At 34.3% G+C, this 20,256-nt stretch overlaps 2 protein-coding genes across 2 annotated transcripts in view; both read right to left on the bottom strand.

Moving 5' to 3' along the window:
• Positions 1 to 16,300, bottom strand: part of LOC126978350 (proton-coupled amino acid transporter 4-like) — a 29,943-nt gene extending 13,643 nt beyond the window's left edge. Inside the window, exons 1-4 of the mRNA XM_050827102.1 lie at positions 16,285 to 16,300; positions 13,754 to 13,830; positions 2,604 to 2,720; positions 154 to 304 (exon numbers count right to left, since the gene is read on the bottom strand). Coding sequence (XP_050683059.1) covers positions 154 to 304; positions 2,604 to 2,720; positions 13,754 to 13,830 — 345 coding nt within the window. The 5' untranslated portion in view covers positions 16,285 to 16,300. The remainder of the gene's footprint in view (positions 1 to 153; positions 305 to 2,603; positions 2,721 to 13,753; positions 13,831 to 16,284) is intronic.
• On the bottom strand, positions 6,463 to 7,738 carry LOC126978374 (uncharacterized). The gene is made up of 2 exons (XM_050827135.1): positions 7,715 to 7,738; positions 6,463 to 7,540 (listed from the first exon to the last, which is right to left on the bottom strand). The coding sequence occupies exons 1-2, from the start codon at positions 7,715 to 7,717 to the stop codon at positions 6,971 to 6,973; spliced, it is 573 nt and encodes a 190-aa protein (XP_050683092.1). The 5' UTR covers positions 7,718 to 7,738; the 3' UTR covers positions 6,463 to 6,970.
• Positions 16,301 to 20,256: the final 3,956 nt, after the last annotated feature.

Below are 20,256 nucleotides of genomic sequence, written 5' to 3'. Positions count from 1 at the left end.
GCCTGTCACGAAAACTCAACAAAACAACAAAAAAGAATGTTCATCTACATATTATGCAATGCTCACTAAATACCTCCACTTACAATATGACTATTAATTACTATTTAATATGCATATTAAATTGTATTTAAGTATCTATTACGTTATAATTACCAGAATGTGTTGCGCGTGAACACATATTACACCAAGAATAGCCGCCATAATAGTTGAGAAGCAAAGGCCGCCATTTTTAAACGCATCGCCCATAGCCAAGAGACCAGCGCCAATGTTACCACGAAATACATGAACCATCGTTTCCATGTACCTAAAAAAAAATAAGCACTAATATTTAACACACGATAGATACAGAAAAGTCTAAGATCATTTATAGTACATCTAGATGGACTGTGACAGAGTGAAAACATCGAAAAAAAAATAGAGGTTAACAGTTAACCTCTATTTTGAGCAATACGTGCACACTAACACAACGTGTCATACAAATCGCTAAGTAAGTAAGACATAGCTTGTCACGCACACTAAAGAAATAAACCTGGCCTGTTTCCATCGGTTGTCTAGCAGCAAGACTCTGTCTATACGTATAAATTATCTAAGAGAAAAGTAAAGAGAGAGATATGGATGAAAACACTTTATTGCACTAAAAAGTTTTAAAATTTGTACATAAAAGCTGTTATGGTAGTAGTAATTGTTATGCGACCTTATCGATATTCAGTGAAACATACAACTAACATTTATACACTTAGAAATAAGCACAAAAGAGGAAAAAAATTGGATATAATAGTCATACTATACCTATATTAAAAAAGCGGCCAAGTGCGTGTCGGGCTCGCTCATGAAGGATTCCGTAGCAGCAAGTAATATAAAATAACAGTTCTTGTAGTTGTAACGATTTATAACGTATAAAAAAAACTACATACTAGTTCTCGTTCAAACCAATTCTCGGTGGAAGTTTGCATGGTAAACCATATGTTTTTTTTTTTAGTTTTATCATTCTCTAATTTTAGAAGTTACAGGGGACACATTTACCACTTTGGAAGTGGCGCAAACTATTCAGAATTGCATTTTAGAAGACCTATCCATAGATACCCCTCACGTTTGATGAAAAAGAACAACAGTTCTAAATATGGGTCACCCCGAAAATTTATCGTTTCTTTTTTCAATTTTTGTGTGAAATGTGGTATACAAAATACATCTACTAACCAAATTATAACAGTAAATTCTTATAGTTTCGGAAAAAAGGGGCTGTGACATACGGAGGGACAGACAGACAGACATGACGAATCTATTTATGTTTAGTTTTTTGCCATTTCACTATTGAACCCAAAAAAATACATAAATAAACTTTTTCTTTTAAATATTGGGGAGTGTTTGTGTCAAATAGAATACAGTACAGAAGAGATGGAATTATTTTCTAAATAAATACGTTTTTTTTATGGAATAGGAGGACAAACGAGCGTACGGGTCACCTGTTGTTAAGTGATCACCGCCGCCCACAATCTCTTGCAACACCAGAGGAATCACAGGAGCGTTGCCGGCCTTTAAGGAAGGTGTACGCGCTGTTTTTGATGGTACCCATATCGTATCGTCCCGGAAACACCGCACAAGGAAGTTCATTCCACAGCTTTGAAGTACGTGGAAGAAAGCTCCTTGAAAACCGCACTGTGGAGGACCGCCGCCACACATCCAGATGGTGGGGATGATATCCTAACTTGCGGCGTGTCGTGCGAAGGTGGAATTCGGCGGCAGGAATCAGGTTAAACAGGTATGTACGTCTAGGCAAAACGCAATGACTACTGAATAGATTTAATTCAACAACATAATATGATCTCGCTCGATGTAAGCATAGAAATGTTGCTGCCTTATAATGTTCACGCAGACGAAGTCGGGGGCAGCAGCTATCTACAAAAATACTGAGATATTTAGAGTTTGCTTTAATAAATCTTTGAAAAAGTACTTTTTTAAATTCAGCTGTGATTCTAGTAAATGAGACCTAATCAGTAATAACTGATACGTTTAATTTTAACTTGATTTATTCAAATGGATTCCTCCTCGCGGCCCTAGAAAGGAATCTTGACAAACAAATTAATGTAACTTCATCAATCATAATGAAATAATATGCAATTTAATTCTGCAGTAGTAATACATTGTATGAGATAGTACTGTTCTAAAAATACTTTTGCTGTCTGTATTCTAGACGTACCCGCCAGTGGAAATTTTATCGGCATTACTGACCTTTTTATAACCGGTATCTCAAGTCTCAGCAGACTTCTTGCTTGATACTACAAAACGTTTGCGTGGTGTACCCTACTTTATCGTACGTGACTTACAACTTACAACGCCGTGGGTATGAACCGATCGCCCGCAGACCACTTAAGGAATAAATAAGAAAAAAAAACAAAAACAAGTTTTCAATATTGTTTTTTCTACAAACGTAAAACAACACGAGGAATAGGAATATTTTTTTAAGGATTTTTGTTTTATTACGCACAAAGAAGAATAACTTTTAGCGTGCATACCTACCTAAGTAGGTGCACACACACTTTTTTATATCCGCGAGTATATTTATATCGTGGATAGGTATGTTAGATTAGTTAAAAACAACTTACGATGTTGGATGAGATACTCGGCAACGACAAACAGGATCATTTTTTACTCCCTGTTCCAAATTATCGGATTTCCTTAAGTCCTGGAAGTGGTTATCCCAATTTACATTTGGTAACATACTGAAATATAAAGATATTAATTAATTTAATGTTCCATTAGAGGGTTTCTAGGTGGCTGGTCGTTTATATCAAAATCAAGCAACGAGAGGATGTACTTATATACCTGCATCTATATATAGAGGTTAATGGTAAGAACACAATTTTTGACTTCGTAACTTTGTACTTATACTAGTCAGGAAGTCAACATAACACCATAATTCCCCGCCCGTTACCTTGGTGTTTGAATGTCTGCTTTTTCCGGTTCTATACAAAATGAAAGCTGATTAAATTTGCTAGAAGTTTTCAAAGTCAAGCTATAACTTTGCGTTGCGTACAGACGTCGCTTCTTTGTGTGTCTTCTATCGCATTTATCAAGGGAGTGTTCCGAAGAGCTGTTTGACCTGATTCCAGCTGCCGAATTCCACCTTCGCACGACACGCCAAAAATTATGATATCATCCCCATAATCTGGATGTGCGACAGTTCTCAATAGTGCGGTTTTCATGGAACGTTCTTCCAAAAACTTCGTACGACCAAGCTGTGGAATGAGCGGTCTTTCCAGGACAATACGACATGGGCACCTTAAAAAAAACGCGAGTTTTTTAAAGGGCCGGCAACATTCTTACCTCTGATATTGCAGGAGAATGTGGGCGGCGGTGATCACCTGACATCAGATTAGCCGTACGCTCTCGTTTGTCCGCTCTTCCATAACAAAAATCCATATAATATGTACATTGTATGGTACAGAGATAGCTGCAAATGATAGTCGGTAACTCACGTTTTGACCGGTAAATCTTCAATGATGAATATTTACCTACTAGTGGGCCCACTGACCAGGTTCCTAACACTAAATTAATCAAAGATTAATAAAAAAATTTAAAGGAAAATATCGCTGTGTCCATGTATGTGCATATATTATGAGTGTCTTAAGACATTGTGATAGTTTGACAAACAAACATTAAATGAAAACGAAGTTTGTTGATATAGAAAAGTAAATTATCATAGTATAAACTAAAATTTTATTTCCAACTTAACGGAGTTTCACTAACGGTGATCTCGAAAACTATAAAAGGTATCGAAAAACTTTATTTTGCAAAACTTATATTATATGATGGTCAAGTCTGTAAGATGCATAGTTTTTCTTTCGTGATATAAGAAAAAAACCGATAAATGAAACTTTCAAACACCTCCCCTTTCCCCACTTAAGGGCTACGGGAGGAGACTTTTGTTCACCTCCTTACTAATCCAAAAAAAGTTACGAAGTCAAAAATTAATAGCTGTTAGGCTAAAAATATCACTCACAACTAAACCAAGCAAAGTTACTAAGCAAAAATTAAAAGCTGTTAGGTTAATAATACTATCACCTTCATGAATAAGTCTGCCATAAATAAATTCTATTGTAGTTCCTAGTAATTAATACATATTATAGGATAATGTGTATAAATTATTCTTACTCTCTTCTCATAGCTATCTCATTACCAATTACCAAATGGTGCTTGCAGTGTAGAGGTACATATTTAAAATTTGCATATACATTTCACAGAAAAAAGTATTTCAAATATAAATGTACTATTAAAGGGAACCGCAACGTATTTAAAATTATATGTACATAAAAAAAACAAACTGTGTTTGGCAATTAATTTTTTTATTATTACAGTAAGGGTCGAGACGAGTAGGACGTTCATGTGATGGTAATTGATACGCCCTGCCCATTACAATGCAGCGCCGTGAGGATTCTTGAAAAGGAAACCCAAAAACTCTAAACGGCACTACAATTGCGCTTGTCATCTTGAGACATAAGATGTTAAGTCTCATTTGCCCAGTAATTTCACTAGCTACGGCGCCCTTCAGAGCGTGACACAGTAATGTTTACACATTAATAATACACATACAATCAATTTTGATAAATAAATAAGTGCCTCATTACTGATTACCGGCAGAAATAGACGCCATTTGATAATGTAATTGTGTTAAAATGATTCGGATCATAGAATATGAAAAGGAATTGCAACAACATAGTAAACATCGATTAAGCAACATTGTAAAACTCATAAAACATTCTCGTAACGCAGTAAGTAAGTCACAAGTTATCGTTCTAATATAAATTACTGCAATCTGTCAGAGTTCGACGACTCCTTTCTCCAATCATTTTATTATTGTACATTGTGAACCAATTAGATCACTTAAGGATGAAAATTTATGACTGTGCAAAGTCTAAGGAATATTTCCAAAATCAGTTTGTCATCGTTAAGACGTTATACAGGAAAATAATTTGCTTCATTTTGTAAAAGTTATTCTCCATTGTTAGATAGGTATTATATGTATGACGACCTGTATAGCCGAGTGGTTAGCGATCCTACCTACTAAGCTGGAGGTCCCGGGTTCGAATCGCGGTAGGTGCAAGCATTTATATGATGAATATGAATTTCCGAGTCATGGATGTTTAAATGTATTTATGTATGTTTATATGTATTTATACAGTATGTTTAAGTAAGTATATTGTATTAAATATATCGTTGTCTTGCAACCTATAACACAGGCTATGCCTAATTTGGGGCAAGATAATTTGTGTAAAATGTATGTCTGGATTTTTTTTATAATCCTACTCTTTTAAAATCGTATTTAATTAATATGATTTTTGAAAAAAAACACAATTGTTGTGTCACTCGTTTCTTCTTCTCCGCATCATCTTTCGAATCAGTGGCATTGTTAAAATAAGTTATTAATAAATTTAATATTTCTTAAGGTTTTAATGAATGTTTTGAATAAGTATCTAGGTTAAGTAGGTAAGTTAGGTAGGTAGTAGGTAACCATTATTTTAATTAAAAAAGAATTGAACACACTGAATAAAATTTACTGCAGCGTTAAGTTATGTACTTAACTGAAATACACACAATGAATAAAAATTCTCTCGACTGTTTAATGTAAAAACACCAAATTGAATAAAATTAATTAACTGAATAGACACTTTTCAATACAGGCTACATCAACAAGAGTAAGTAACCTTGAATAAGTCATCAATACTGAATGTATAGCATAATATATGAACATGTTTGTACGAATCTGAATTTATTACACACATGAAATGTTGGTATTTAAAGTTCGGTTTAAAGACATTTATTCTAATAAGATTTGACATAAAATCACACACATGAAAATTTTACATAAATATACAATATAATATTACTTTAGGTTTCTATGACTAAGTATGCAAAAACAAACAAAATGAACAATTATAAAAAATGAAGGTACTTACATAAAAATTGCTCAACAAAACAACAATATATTTTATATTTATACGGAATAAGAAGGACTGGATGTGGCTAACGATTTATATAAGTAACATTTGAAGTAAACTAAAATAATACCTACGGTTTGAAAGTTAACATACTTAATAACATATTTTATATATATTAACTAGAAAACAATACTTATAACTATGTACCTAATTTCAACATTATTAGGTAATAACTGGATTATTGAAATCCATGGATAAATAATTTCACATGATCTCTAACAAGACTAGTTATGCCATAGTACAGGGCGTCTCACGTCTATGTTACATGGAGGGAAAGTTCCTTAAATATTGTAGATGTAATGCATTGATGATGCATTTTACTGAAGGAAGACTATTTTAATTAAAAAAAAAACAATTAAAACAATTACAATTTAAACAGCATCCATAGATTATTATATAAATGCTGATGCTATTTTATGTAGCAAAAATAAGCCTTATGATGAAGCCTTTCGATCGTTATGATAAAGGTATTTAAAAGGGTAAGTATTTTTTTTCTCGTGTAGCGAGTTCGATTACCGGTATAATCAGGCAATTATTTAATATAATAATCTATGAACGAAGTTAAAAAATAGTTTTCTAAATGCATGCATGTTTGTTGGATCACTTCACATATTATTATATTGTAATTAAAATGATTTGTAAAACGATGAAAAAGTAAGTCACGATTAAAAAGAGTGGCAATGAGTTTCTTCCTACTTCTTCTCATTAGCTCAACCCTTTATGAAGTACCATCATTCATAGCAGATAAGTGTCATTTCCGTGAATAAAGTGTTGTTGATTTTTGAATGAAGTCTTCTTTCAATAAAATGTTACATATACAATAATTAAGGTACTTCCCCTCCGTGTGGCATAAACGTGGGACGCCCTGTATAATAGGTACGTTTATAAATCACATGTAATAATAATACTGTTTTCACACGTTTACACTAAGCACATAATTACCACTATTGTTTATAATTCACACGTCATGCACTTTAAAACAAATTATTTATTAATCTGTTTATCTTCCTATAAGTCTTCCTTGGTCGTGTGAAATAATTCGCAACGGTGTTACCAAAGCCCGTGGTTGCTGACGATAAAATGTTCTGCAAGGGATTTCCAAGTGTTTGATACCCCTGATTATATAGATGAGGTTGGTAACCATTGAAACTGCCAAAGTTTGCGTTACCTCCTTGACCGTGGCCATATCCTCCGTGGCCATGACCTCCGTGACCGTGTCCACCGTGACCGTGTCCACCGTGACCGTGTCCACCGTGACCGTGTCCTCCGTGACCATTATTCTGGTTCACAGGATACGGTGCTGGGAAACCGCCACATCCAAAAAAATAATTATTCGTAGGTGCAGAAATATATGTATTAGAGTATTCGTGAGGTCCAAATAGTCTGCCAACACCATTACAAGGATTATTCTGATGTTTTTTCTTTTTGTGATGTTTTCTCTCTACGTTTTCGTAATCAGCGAGGTCTTTCGTGGAAGGTTCCTCCGATGTTGCAAATTGAACATAAATACAAAATTGCAGAATAAGTAGTATGATACCAGACTTCTGAAATATAAAGAATAATAACAATTGAAAGAAGAAGGTATAAAGATCAAATAAATTATGAATTAGGTGTGAAGTTAGTCTATTGTCAGGCGATCTTCCGTGCTTTGTTTGCAGGTTAACTCAGACATAGCAACTCACAATGACATACATATAATTAATTGGAAAAAAACTTACCATTTTGTAGACTTATACTATCGGTGGCCCAGAATGAACTAATACTCCTAGAGTCACCGATTGGGACACAAAAGTGAAAGGGCAAAACGAGCATATTGCAGCATTTGAGTTTGATGTTGTGGGATTACCTATTCGGCAACCAGAGATCAAGGTTGTTCATACCGATTACCGAGTAGGCTTTTGAGGGCATCGACATCATTTATTCTAAGTCCGCTTCTATGATGAAATACGTTACAATAAGGTTGTATTAGTTCAGTATAAGTTAAGTTAGCTTAGTTAATTATAGTTTTTTTTATGACAATAAGGGACGAGACGAGCAGGAAATTCAGCTGATGGTAATTGATACATCCATAATTGATTCTTGATAAACCCAAAAATTCTGAGTGGCACTACAATTGCGCTCGTCGCCTTGAGACTTAATATGTTAAGTCTCATTTGCCCAGTTATTTCACTAGCTATGGTGCCCTTCAGACCAAAACACAATAATGATTACACATTACTGCTTTACGGCAGAAATAGTCATAACATAATCTAGCCGGCATCCTGCACAAAAGAGCCAGCTTCTCACCAGTTAGTAGTAAATCTATATGTACTTCCTGTGGCGGCTACTTTTTGAGAGTAGACTTAGATATGTGACAGCCTGTTATTATGAGGTATTTTTTCAAGTGTCATTTACTCATTATTAAAATGTGCTGAATATATACTTGCTACATATAGGTAAAAGAAATTTATAAATTTTATCTATTAGACCCTTTAGACCCATTATTCAAAAAGTGCTCAAACGCTAAGACACACACACGCTATCAGACATAATATGGCCGTGTCAATACACGCCCAAAACCAAGGTTTTAGATTTTGTTCTGGTAGAAAAACACTTTTTTTGCTACATATTACACATATCATTCAAAAACGACAACCAAATATTTTCTTTATTCTTGACCTTAAGCAATTGGTGAAGGATTAAATGACTGACTGACATTACCGGATGAATAGTCAAAAACCACAACAACGTTGGAATACACAGAAATATGGCGTATACTCGTCTTGGCTCGGGTGTAATCGGCGTGCGGTGCAAGTGCAGCTGAGATCAGGTGCCGGGTGAGCACCGAGCAGGTAGTCAGGAAAGAACTATCAAGCGAGGTGGTTGTGTCACACGCGCATGCCGGGAACACCACGTTTTTATTACATAATCATAAGGTTTCTGAAGTGTACCTGCCATAACGATTGTAAAATTTGTTGCTAAAAATTATACAATGTATTTGTAAGACTGTGTTTTACTTGCCGTCGTCTTAAAAGCCCACTACAATGGACAACCATGACTATGTGATGGATTTGCCCTGTCATATACTTAAATAATTGTAAGTCATATACTAATATGAGTTACAATTAAACAGTTGTCGGACTTGATTCGTCGGATTGATTGATTTAAATGATGCAGTACGACCTATATTATATTATTCAAATTAATATGCTTACTGTTAGTGTATTATCTTCGTATATACCTACCCACTTATTCATAATGGTCCGCTAACTTTAAACAGCCGCTTAGGAGTGTTTTTTCTCATTCTGACTTAGGTCAATAGAAGAAGACAGAGTGAGAATTAGCAATGCTTTAAGTTAGCAGACATTCATCTAATCAAGTGTATAGGTTAGATCGTTTCTTATGTTAATTCGCTAGCGACAATATTCTAGTGTTTAGACGAACAAATCGTGAAAGAAAGAAAAGAAAAACAAGAGAGAGAGGAGATACAGCAAGACATCAAAGGAAAGTGAATCTATTGTTACTACTGTTACTGATTTTAATTGATAAGTCGTACGTAGTCAGCCACTCTTGATAGTAACTCCTTAGTATTTTGAATATTAATTCACTAGCTATAGTACACATTGTCAATCAATATAAATCACGCGTTGTCGGACTGTCAAGTCTTCTTTACACTAGTATATTTTAAGTCTGGTACATAACTGCAAACCCTTCTACAACAGGTTCACCTGTTCATTTACTTATAACGCCCTTGTAAAGTCTTACGTACTATATTACACTGACGTGCCAAAAGTAACTAACGAGCCATACAGAAAACAAAATAATAATAAAAAAAACATTGCGTGCCCACAAAGTACACATGTCAGAAGTGAAACCTGCATGGTGCATGAACCTCTAAACTACATATGAATTCCTGGTACGTGTTTCTAGGATAACACATGATTTCAACCGCTATGAAAGACATTCCTACCACCACTAATATATATAATAATATGTTCTGGTGTCTATGTAGTAATACGTCGTGCGCTTGGAGTCAGAATATATTAAGGTATACTCGCGCCATACTTAAGACAATCTCTTCTTTAACTATGATCGCCTGGTACCAAAACATTGTATTATGCTTCCTATCTAATTATCTCCCATGTTAAATATTATGAATTGATTGATGTGACTGCTCTTTTTACTATCGCTTTTTCGTTTCATCGACTTTCAAATCACAACGATGATAAAGAAGTTTTCACTTCAATAGTATGCATATTTCTGTCTCATTCTTTGCCGGCTTCATCCTACACATTTTTGTATTTGTGTCTCTTACCTGTCGTTTTTTCCGTCACACAACGACTCTAAAGAAGTTTTACTTCAAAAACATGTGCGTATCGGGCCGCCCGACAAAAGTGATAACTAAAACTAATATAAGTTGATCTATTTAATATTGAAATTATTTTGATAAATTATTACTTAATTATAAGTATGTATTAATATGATAATGTAAGAAAAGGTTATTAATTAATAAAGTCTTTATTGATTATAAAATATATTTTCATCTTAGTTACAGTTCTTCAATATGTACATTGCAATTGTGTGATAATTATATAAAAGTAACAATTGGTTGGAGTGAGACAGGAATCAATCAGGAACTTCAAAATCCTGTGTATAATAGCTAATTAACACCTACTAAAACAATTCTTATAAACCACGAAAATGTTGAATATCAAACAATTACTACTTAGTTGAACCTGACAGACGTCCTGCTAAGAACACAGTAAAACAATTTCCGTATTCAAATAATAGCAGATTCATACGGATCGCTATATGTTATTTGATATACTGTAGAAATACCTGGGCAACAAGACAACAATAGGTAAACACGCGAAAACTTATATTTTACGAAAAAATATATGCACATACCAATATTTACAGTGATCGGCTGTGATCTACTGGTGTAAGTAAAACTCGCGGTACACCTTCCTTAAAGGCCGGCAACGCTCCTGTGACTCCTCTGGTGTTGCAAGAGAATGTGGGCGGCGGTGATCACTTAACACCAGGTGACCCGTACGCTCGTTTGTCCTCCTTTTCCGTAAAAAAAAAACTACAACTGTACTGTACGGTAACAACCGAATCCCTGAAAATTTCAGCAGTTGTAATGGATAATGCAGAGACTTGAGTCTCTTCTGGGGTTAAATTGAATAAAAAAAAATTATGCCCCATGCCGCGACCTTTACAAGGGAAGACTCTATAGAAAGTACAACTAAAGGTAAAGCAGTTGAAACTGCAACTCGACTAGCATATTGTTTTGTACTAAACAATGGTATTTCTTAGGAATTATTCTTCCAATGGAACACACTTATTCCAGAAATTCTACTCAAAAGGCCTAGAATTCCTGTCAGCCTTTGTTCATTCACTCCCAAAAACGCATCAGCTTAGAGCCGGCTAAGACAGGCTTATTGGCCGCCAGATCTTCCCATATCTACAGGAATGAATGATCAATTAGCGACAGTACGGCTTTTGTCACACTCCCTTAGTTGGTTTGAGCCGAAGTTACCCGAACGTGAGCTAGATAAACGAGCGTGACAGCTCAGTCTCATTCAATATCCACAAAAGAAAAACTGCGCGCCAAGAGATTTCACCTCGAAACGATATAATTATTAAAAGCATACGGCGCAATCTACAATAAAGTATAAATAACCAGTTATGAGATTCATATAACACATTCTATAATTAAATCTCTTTGTGCATTGCTAATGAGTTCAGTTACTCGTATTTGTCTCTGTTATTTTGTTATTGAGAATATCACTGCCTACTGTCAACAGATTATTATATCATTCAAATAGGTAGGTACCTACTCATTGTTTGCAATTAACACTTATTTATACCAGATATTTACATATTTTATAATTTAGCTTATATTCTCTTGCAAGGGACTTCCGCCATAATCCTAATTCTTTAAATAATATTAGAAATGCGAGTTTGAGTTTGTTTCTTTACGCTTTCGCGCCTAAACTGCTCAACCGATTATCATGACATTTCGTACGCGCGTTGTTAGGGGTATAGAAATGGACATAGGATATTTTAATATATGATACTTGGACTTAATGAGTTACTATATGATAAGGTAAGTTGTCAGACACCTTGAAATTAGGTGCGTAGTATTTTAAATATTAAATTAACTACCGCATGCACTGATAAATTATAATTGGTCGCGCTTTATCGGGCCGTCTATAATCCGACCTAGACCTCTATGGTTTTTAAAATTTTCTGACATAATATTTACTCAGCCGCCCGACATGAGTTGGCAATTGAAATGATCATCTCTTAATTACGAATTAAACGCCATTTGACTGTATAAGATGACTAATTTTGTGGAAAACTTCAAAAGATATGGGCACGCACGATTTACGAAGAAATTATAGCCTCAGTCCGGACAGATGTTATTCTATCAACTAATTTAATCCTAGTGCTGGCGTTTGCCAAGGATGAATTGTATCACCGCTTTTATTGAATGCATACAGCGAACTTATAACGCGCATCGCTTTTGTGGATTGGATATTGGATGGAATTTAACTCTATTTGCAACTCGAGCACATGGTGTGCGAATTGAAGAACTACTTAATAGGATGGAGAGAGTAAGCTTCGCGCTCGGGTAAAGATTAATCGCATTAAAACTAAGATAATGATTGCGGACCACAGTAATGATAATTCACCATCAGTCACTTAGGTGTCAAACTGCAAAATAGTTCAACCCTAAGTTTATCTTGGAACATTCATCACGAACAATGGTGGGTGCATTGAGGAAATAAAGAGGCTAAAACAAGAACTGCAGAAGAAATAAGCAAAATATGGAGAAATAGAAACATCACCAAATAATATGCGAAGTCAAATTTTTCCAATATTTTTATATGTCGCTGAAAAGTGGAGGTTGATAAGAAGAAGAACCAATTTCAAGTAAGTGATTCCAAACTTTTGCTCGCGACTGTATAAAACTATGATTTTTATATAGCTATATTAAACAATTAAAATTTTAGCAACCCCTAAATTTTACAAAGAAATACGAAACTTTTTTATATTGATGCTTACTGCTTTTTACGTAAATAGCAGTAAGTAGGATAATTGTTATTACTACGTAGTAATCTCAATTATCTTAACAAAAAAACAATATACGTTACCTACGTATCTAACAAATATAATGAAATGTTTTTTAATTAGTATTTTATCATTTCACTAATGAAAATGAAGTTTTAGGTAGTTTGATTGAAGTACGTAGATACTTTTGAAACAAGCGACAAATCACGACTTACCTTGGAAGTTGAACAAAAGAAAATCGGATTTTTTGATTATACTCGGATAATATTCACACAATATACTAAGTAAGTGTAGCTCAAAGTAACTATTTCGCATTAATGTAGACTATTTATAAGCGCATTGCAGACTTTTGATATACGTATGATCTTTCGCTAGCAGTATTTTAATTTTATCATCGCTTTTTTTATGAAAGGCCAGCCGAGATGAGAAAATCCATCACCTATAAGTGGTAGGGCCCTTCCCACGCACTCACTGAAAAAAAATGCAATGCCTTTGTGGATACTACGACTTAACTTTTCACCGTGAGAGAAAAGATGTCTGTAGTCTAGAAAATTTAACAAGTAAGCAGAAAATGGAATGGCTAAATGTGATTGGATTGAATGAATGTGATGTATTTATTAATCGTGTGATGAATCGCAGGTGATTAATTAATTGAATTAATTAATTATTATTACCACGTACTGATACTACGTTCATACCTGTCAACATGACTATTTATATCTGTCACCGCCTTGCCGCTTATATGACTAATATTTGCCATTTCCATTTCCGTCATCTGAAACATAAGTATCAGATCAATAATTTTTTTATGAAGTTTCTAAGTCGACGTGGTGTGGTTGCTTCACTGAACGGCCGTTCCCAATATTCAGTCTATCTCCAGTTGTGGCCTACTTGAGATAAAAATCCTAACTATCGTTGACTTTTCTGTCCCAATAAACTTATCGACGGTAACTCACCTTATCCGTACACGCTGTCTGTCAATGGGATGACGTATAGCTTACCAGCGATAGAAGTTTACATGAAAATTGCAATTCATGCGTCCCAATATAAGGCGATAAGAATGACTTATCGGGTATATTGGGACAGTCTCAGATTATTGACAGCTAATTACTGACAGTAGTAGTAATTTATCTGTAGATAGTATATTAGGAACGGCCGTAAATAAATGTATAAAATAAAGCAAAGATGACAAGAAATATGAAATCAAAACGACTTCAAACATTATCTGAATATTCATAATTTAAACATTAACCAGATATTTTGTGTTTTATGAAAAAAAAATAGTCACTTTACATTTCAGTTTCTAAAATATTTTTTGACATGAACGCCGGCTGCACGCACTAAAAGTATGACTCACTGTCACTATCCTGACTCCGAGCCGAGCGTACATTGTGCTAGCGAGAACGCGGAACAAGCGATAGAGAGGCACAATCGGTCTAAGGTGTGGTTTAATTTATGTATAAGATAAGAAAAATAGACTGCAAATAAATGTTAATTCATGGAAAAGAATTTAATTTCCAATTAATTCCTTTTTACGACAACCCATTTTTTACTCCACCTAGGTTGCCGACTCGCCCGCACATTACGTTAATACAAATGTAATGAAACGTTTAATTTTAATGTAGTTGAGATCTTAAAACGAATTAGTACTTTACAATCAGTTGATACAAGAGAGTTTTGTATGGGAGAGGAGGACAAACATATGGTGGTATATGATCACCGAGGCCCATATCTACTCTCTTGTACCAAAGAAATCACAATTCAATTTAGCATCGAACAAACGTTCATAATAATTCGAAAACTTAAGAAAGACAAAGTCATAGACGCAGACAGTTGTTCTGAACAATGAAAAAAATTATTCCATAATTTATTAGATAGCGTTTTTCAGATCCTTCAGAAATGTAGTAAAATTACACCAATAAGTCTGAAAAAACCTCTCATCTAAATGACCTTTAACATGTCAAAATTATACAGTACAGTACATACGAGTACAGATTATTATTTATTAATTACACATTATTGAAATAAATCTGAATTACATAGCGAGGGTATATAAGTCAGTGTTATGCTGCCAATCACACAATGTAAGCGTTCACTTAAATATTCTTCGAAATAAAATATTATCTGAGTACTTATACCGTTAAGTGGGTATTTCCCTTATTTAACAGGCCTTGTGTTTAACAGGCAATAAGGTGTGATGAGTGTATTTATGTATAATATCGCTTCAAATTGGATGTATTATGCATCACTGAGACAACTTTTTATTTAAAAATGAGGCAACCGAGTAAGACACTCGCGTGAAAAATCAGGGGTCAAGAAATGCGTTTCCGACCTTTAAGTTGGGAGTGTGCTGTATGCTTGAAGGTACCTGAGTCACACCGGTTCGGTAAAACTGCAGCCGGTAATTAATTCCACAACGCCATACCTCAACATGATGCAGGTGGAATTTTGAAGTGATGTCCAGCGGCGGAATTTGGCTTCAGGTAATGTTAACCCGGACAAATCTTCTCAACACTCCCCGTGACATAAGCGGAAAAAGATGCAGTGAGTATGGGTACTCTTACTTGCCTAGAGATGTGGGCATCTCTAGGCAACGCCAAATACGCTGCGAATAGAGTCGATGATTCGAGCCGCTCTTCGTTGTATACGCTCAAATGGAAGGAATTGGTACGGTCATTTCCTAATATGCCTTTTAAAGTATGATTAAACGAAAGCACGATTATCCAGGGAGTCATCATATCAATAGATATTTTATTTGATACCTTTATGCTGATAAGCAAAGAACTTATACTGGCAAACTTCATCAGCGTGATTTGCATTATTGGTTCCACGGTAATAAAAAACTGTCATATGGTAATTTAGGTGAGACCTTGAGGGTTACAATTTCAGATCTTACCGGGATTTGCTATAAGTATTATTAACAATAGTCCAGACTGAGTTGAACTCTATATAAATCGATTTCAGCCCAACTTAGGTTCATATTCTTAGATTTAATTTATAATATTTACCGATATCGTATTAAAGATATAGCCTTTCACTTTTTACTCGTCAATCCGTGTTTGACTTCTATAAGACAAAAATTATAAACATAAAATAAATATTTTGTTTCTATCAATCATAAAGCTAATATTTCATAATCACCAACATTGAGAAAAATAGTAAATAACAGAAAGAGTCTACACAGATGAATAATTTAAACATTAACATTCAGATGCAAAAGCAAGCTTACCTCGTCAATAATTTCATGCCGATAACATTGATTGCAGCAATTTGAGATAATTCAAAAATTTCAATCAAAACAAATGCCATGAAAAATATTTAAAGAATTTGATCAAATCTGTTTAACATTCCATATTTTAAACAAATAAGTTTAATATTCAATAAACGTTGCGATACTGGATTCTTTCTAGATTATCTAAAAACAGTGTTACCAGTTTTTAAAGTCAAAGGGGTGATACTAACAATTATAGACCGGTTACTGCTCTACAACAAATAAACAGTTTGGTTTCACGAAAGGTCGTTCAACATCTGATGGCGGTATGCCGTTGATTTGACACATATTTAATACTTGGGAGAAATTAGATTACGCAGTAGAAATATTCTGGGATCTTTCGAAAGCATTTGATTACGTAGAGCATTCTACTCTTATCCATCAACTCAATTAGTATGGAATAAAAATCAAATTACTTGATCTTAATACTTTATACTTATCAAATAGAACCCACGAAGTAGTAATTAGTAATAAATATTCATCAGAAGCAGTAATGCGGAAAGTCATGCCTCAGGTTCAATCCTAGCACCTTTCTTATTCGTCGTCTATATTAACGATTTACCATCTGTAGCCTCAAAAGAATATGAGATTGTTCTTTACGCACTTGACACTTCATTAGTTTATAATATTGACAGGCAATCGCAGAATTTAAATAAAATAAAATCTGTAATTGGAAAACATATCTGATTGATTCAGGTCATAAATAATTTGTCACTTAACGCGAAGGAAACAAAATGTAATTCTCCCAACCAAATGTAAAAAAGTATCAAGGAGTATAATATTTAATGAGAAACTGTTAAAAATTTGTTGACTGTACTTCCTTTCTTGGAATTGTACAAGATGAATAATTTCAATGAGGTGTTCACATTGAGGCTATCTCAAATTAATTCAGTGCTGCTACTTTTGCTATAAGAAGGATTAAAAATCTAAAATTATTCCCATAGCATTATGTCATAAGAAATTTTCTATGGGGGAAATCAGCTTACATCGAAACAAAATTTGTTTTGAAAAAAAATGGCTATTAGAGTTATTTATATTTTGAATTCTAGAGAATCCCCTAGAATTTACTTTAAACATATAGGTATTCTAACAATAACATGCCAATTTATTTATGATAAGATATGGATGGTTTATAATAGAAAGAATGAATATATATTCAAAATTAAGATATATCTTATATAATACAAAAAAAAATTCAAATCAGTATTCCAAAAACGAGACACCGTAAAATACAAAACTCATTTGTAGGTATCAAATAATATTATGTAAGCATGTATATAACCCCTTCTAAATTCAATTTTTTTTTAAAGGATCGCCTTATTAAGAAAGTCTTAATTGCATTATAAAATACACAATTCGCGCGCATTGTAAAATTCACTATGACATTGATTGTCTTACGTTGTGCGTTCACCATAATTTTTTTTTAATCACAATATATTTCATAATATTATATACTTGTACGTTCGTAAAAGAGAGCCTCCATGTTAAAAGAGGAAACCTTAACTATACAGCGATATTCTTGAAGTAATTATTGATTAGTTTGTTTGCCACTTGTGATTATTGTGTGGCTGTAAATAAATTGTTGAGTTATGCGTTTTGATTATTCAGCAATCTTTAAACCCAATATTATTTTAAGGAGTGCCGTTTTTAAGGTACCTAATCTATAAAATTCAACTCAACTGTGTGAACCCTTTGATTGTTTGGATTTACAATTGAACTCGATAGGTGGCATCGCGAAAGAGTTTAAGAAATGTATTTTATTATTTTCAAAAAAAAATATATATTTTTCTTGGTTCTTTTATATATATAAGTCAAAAAGGACAGATATTTTCATGTACCAAAATTAAATATAAATAAAACTAAGCGATAACTTTGAGAAAGTCTGAAGAAAATAAAATGGTGGACTTTAGTATCAATTCCTTAATTTCGTTTATAATATAATTTGATTTCTTTTTGGGTGGTCCACTTTCAATCCAATATTTATTCATTATTTATAATACATATTGGTATATATTTATAACAATGAACAAAAGTATCAACTCTTTGATCTACCAAATTACAGCAATTTACAATGTATGCATCACAACAATTGAAGTGTTTGTAGTGGATGCAATGTAGAGGCTAGAACACAGTGTCGAGGTCAAAGATCAATTTATCAATGATCTACTCTGACAGCTTCCTAATAGTTACTGGTGAAATTGCTTTGCCACTGATACTCGTTTGTGGTTCAATACAAAACAATTCATTTCGCGAATAACGTATAGCCTATGAGCCTTTATTTAAAAGAGATTCAAATTTAATTACTGTTATTGAACGTCAAAACCTATAAGTTTTACTTAAATAAATATTACTTAGAGAAATGGGCTCAAGAAGGTTTTTCAGCCCGCTGAGTTCAGCTTTGTTTGTAAATTATGTACATTTTTTTCATTCTGACCAGGCTGGTCCGGATTAAGTACTACACTCGGACAGAAAATTGAAGTGAAGTAGCGGCCTAGTGCCGCTATGTTTCGCACAGGTTAGTCTTGAGGACCGGAGTCTGACCCCTTCGTTCCTTCACCTGTCAACGGTCCTCAAAGAGATTTTATCCCAGGAAGGTTCCGGCTCTACGAGATTCAGAGAATCTCACCATTTGCATTTTCGCTAGGGCCGCCCATCGTCTTCTGGCGAGGGCTCTAACCACGCATTTCCCAGCATAAACGAGGCATGAAAACCACGGCAAAGCCAAATTTCTTTCGAAGAACCTGGGCGTCACAAATAGAGCACGGCAATACTTCAAGCCAGCCCACATTCTAGCTCTACAAAGCACAGGTCTGGCCAAATATGGAGTATTGCTGTCATCTCTGGTCTGGTGCATCTCAATATTAGCTCGAATCACAAGACCGCGTGCAACGCAGAGCTGCTCGAATTTCCAGGAATCCAGTGCTTTGTGAACGGCTAGATCATTTGGCATTGTGTAGAGACGCCGCTTCGTTGTGTGTATTCTACCACATTTTCAATTAAATTTGATCTCACCACGCTAAACGAGGAACTACTTTTCGAGCAAACTATTAGTGTACCTACAACTTCCTCATATCAGATTGCAGAGATCTCCCCCTCCCCTCCTTCGAATCAAATCGCTTGTAATGTAACTCCTTTATTCAATAATGTTGATGAATCCGACAAGGCTTAAAATATACCCTTTTCACATTGGTTTGCTTATGCGCACATTTATCCTGTTAACCTTGTATAAGTCAAGCCGTTTATCGTGGTTTGATTGCAGCGCCTTGCAAACATTATATAATAATCTTTTAAATCCAGCGATTAAAAAATATTGTAAATGAGTGCCCTGTAATATTCTCTATGGATGGTTCCATCCCTTGGCATTTCTTAAGGACGCACCGCTTCTTTCTGCGTCTTCTACTACATTTCTCCAACATCACACTGCAAGCCACAAACTCAATGAACACACTCACTGTTTAAATATTAAGTCATAAATTATCATCCATTATCATAAGCAATATTTATGTAGCCTAAAGCATACGGAACTCATCTCAGGATTTTTTATTGGGTTCCTCAGCTAGACATCAAACCATAAACCAGAATCTACCTCGTTATGAAGTATTTACTAAGCCAGAAATAAAGATAAATAAGATAATTATTTTATCGTATTTATCCTCGTGTTATTACATTAAACAACAATATATTTTTTCTTAAATAAATAATTGTGCTAACGAGAATCCCTCTAGCTTCATAATATTTAACAACTCCTGTTCATATTTACATTTCAGATTTTATTGGTTGGCTTGTTCTTTCTACGTTTATGTTGACAGAATATTTGCTGCAAGTATTATTGTCTCATCATAAGCCGGAAGACAAAGATCCAAACCTCCCCCAAAGATTTCCACGACGTTCGGTCGTGCGCTGCCCTCATCCAATCTATTCCAGCGATCT

The sequence above is a fragment of the Leptidea sinapis genome, chromosome Z, assembly GCF_905404315.1.
Source record: "Leptidea sinapis chromosome Z, ilLepSina1.1, whole genome shotgun sequence".
Taxonomy (NCBI): domain Eukaryota; kingdom Metazoa; phylum Arthropoda; class Insecta; order Lepidoptera; family Pieridae; genus Leptidea; species Leptidea sinapis.
This window is presented reverse-complemented; position numbering and strand designations above follow the sequence as displayed.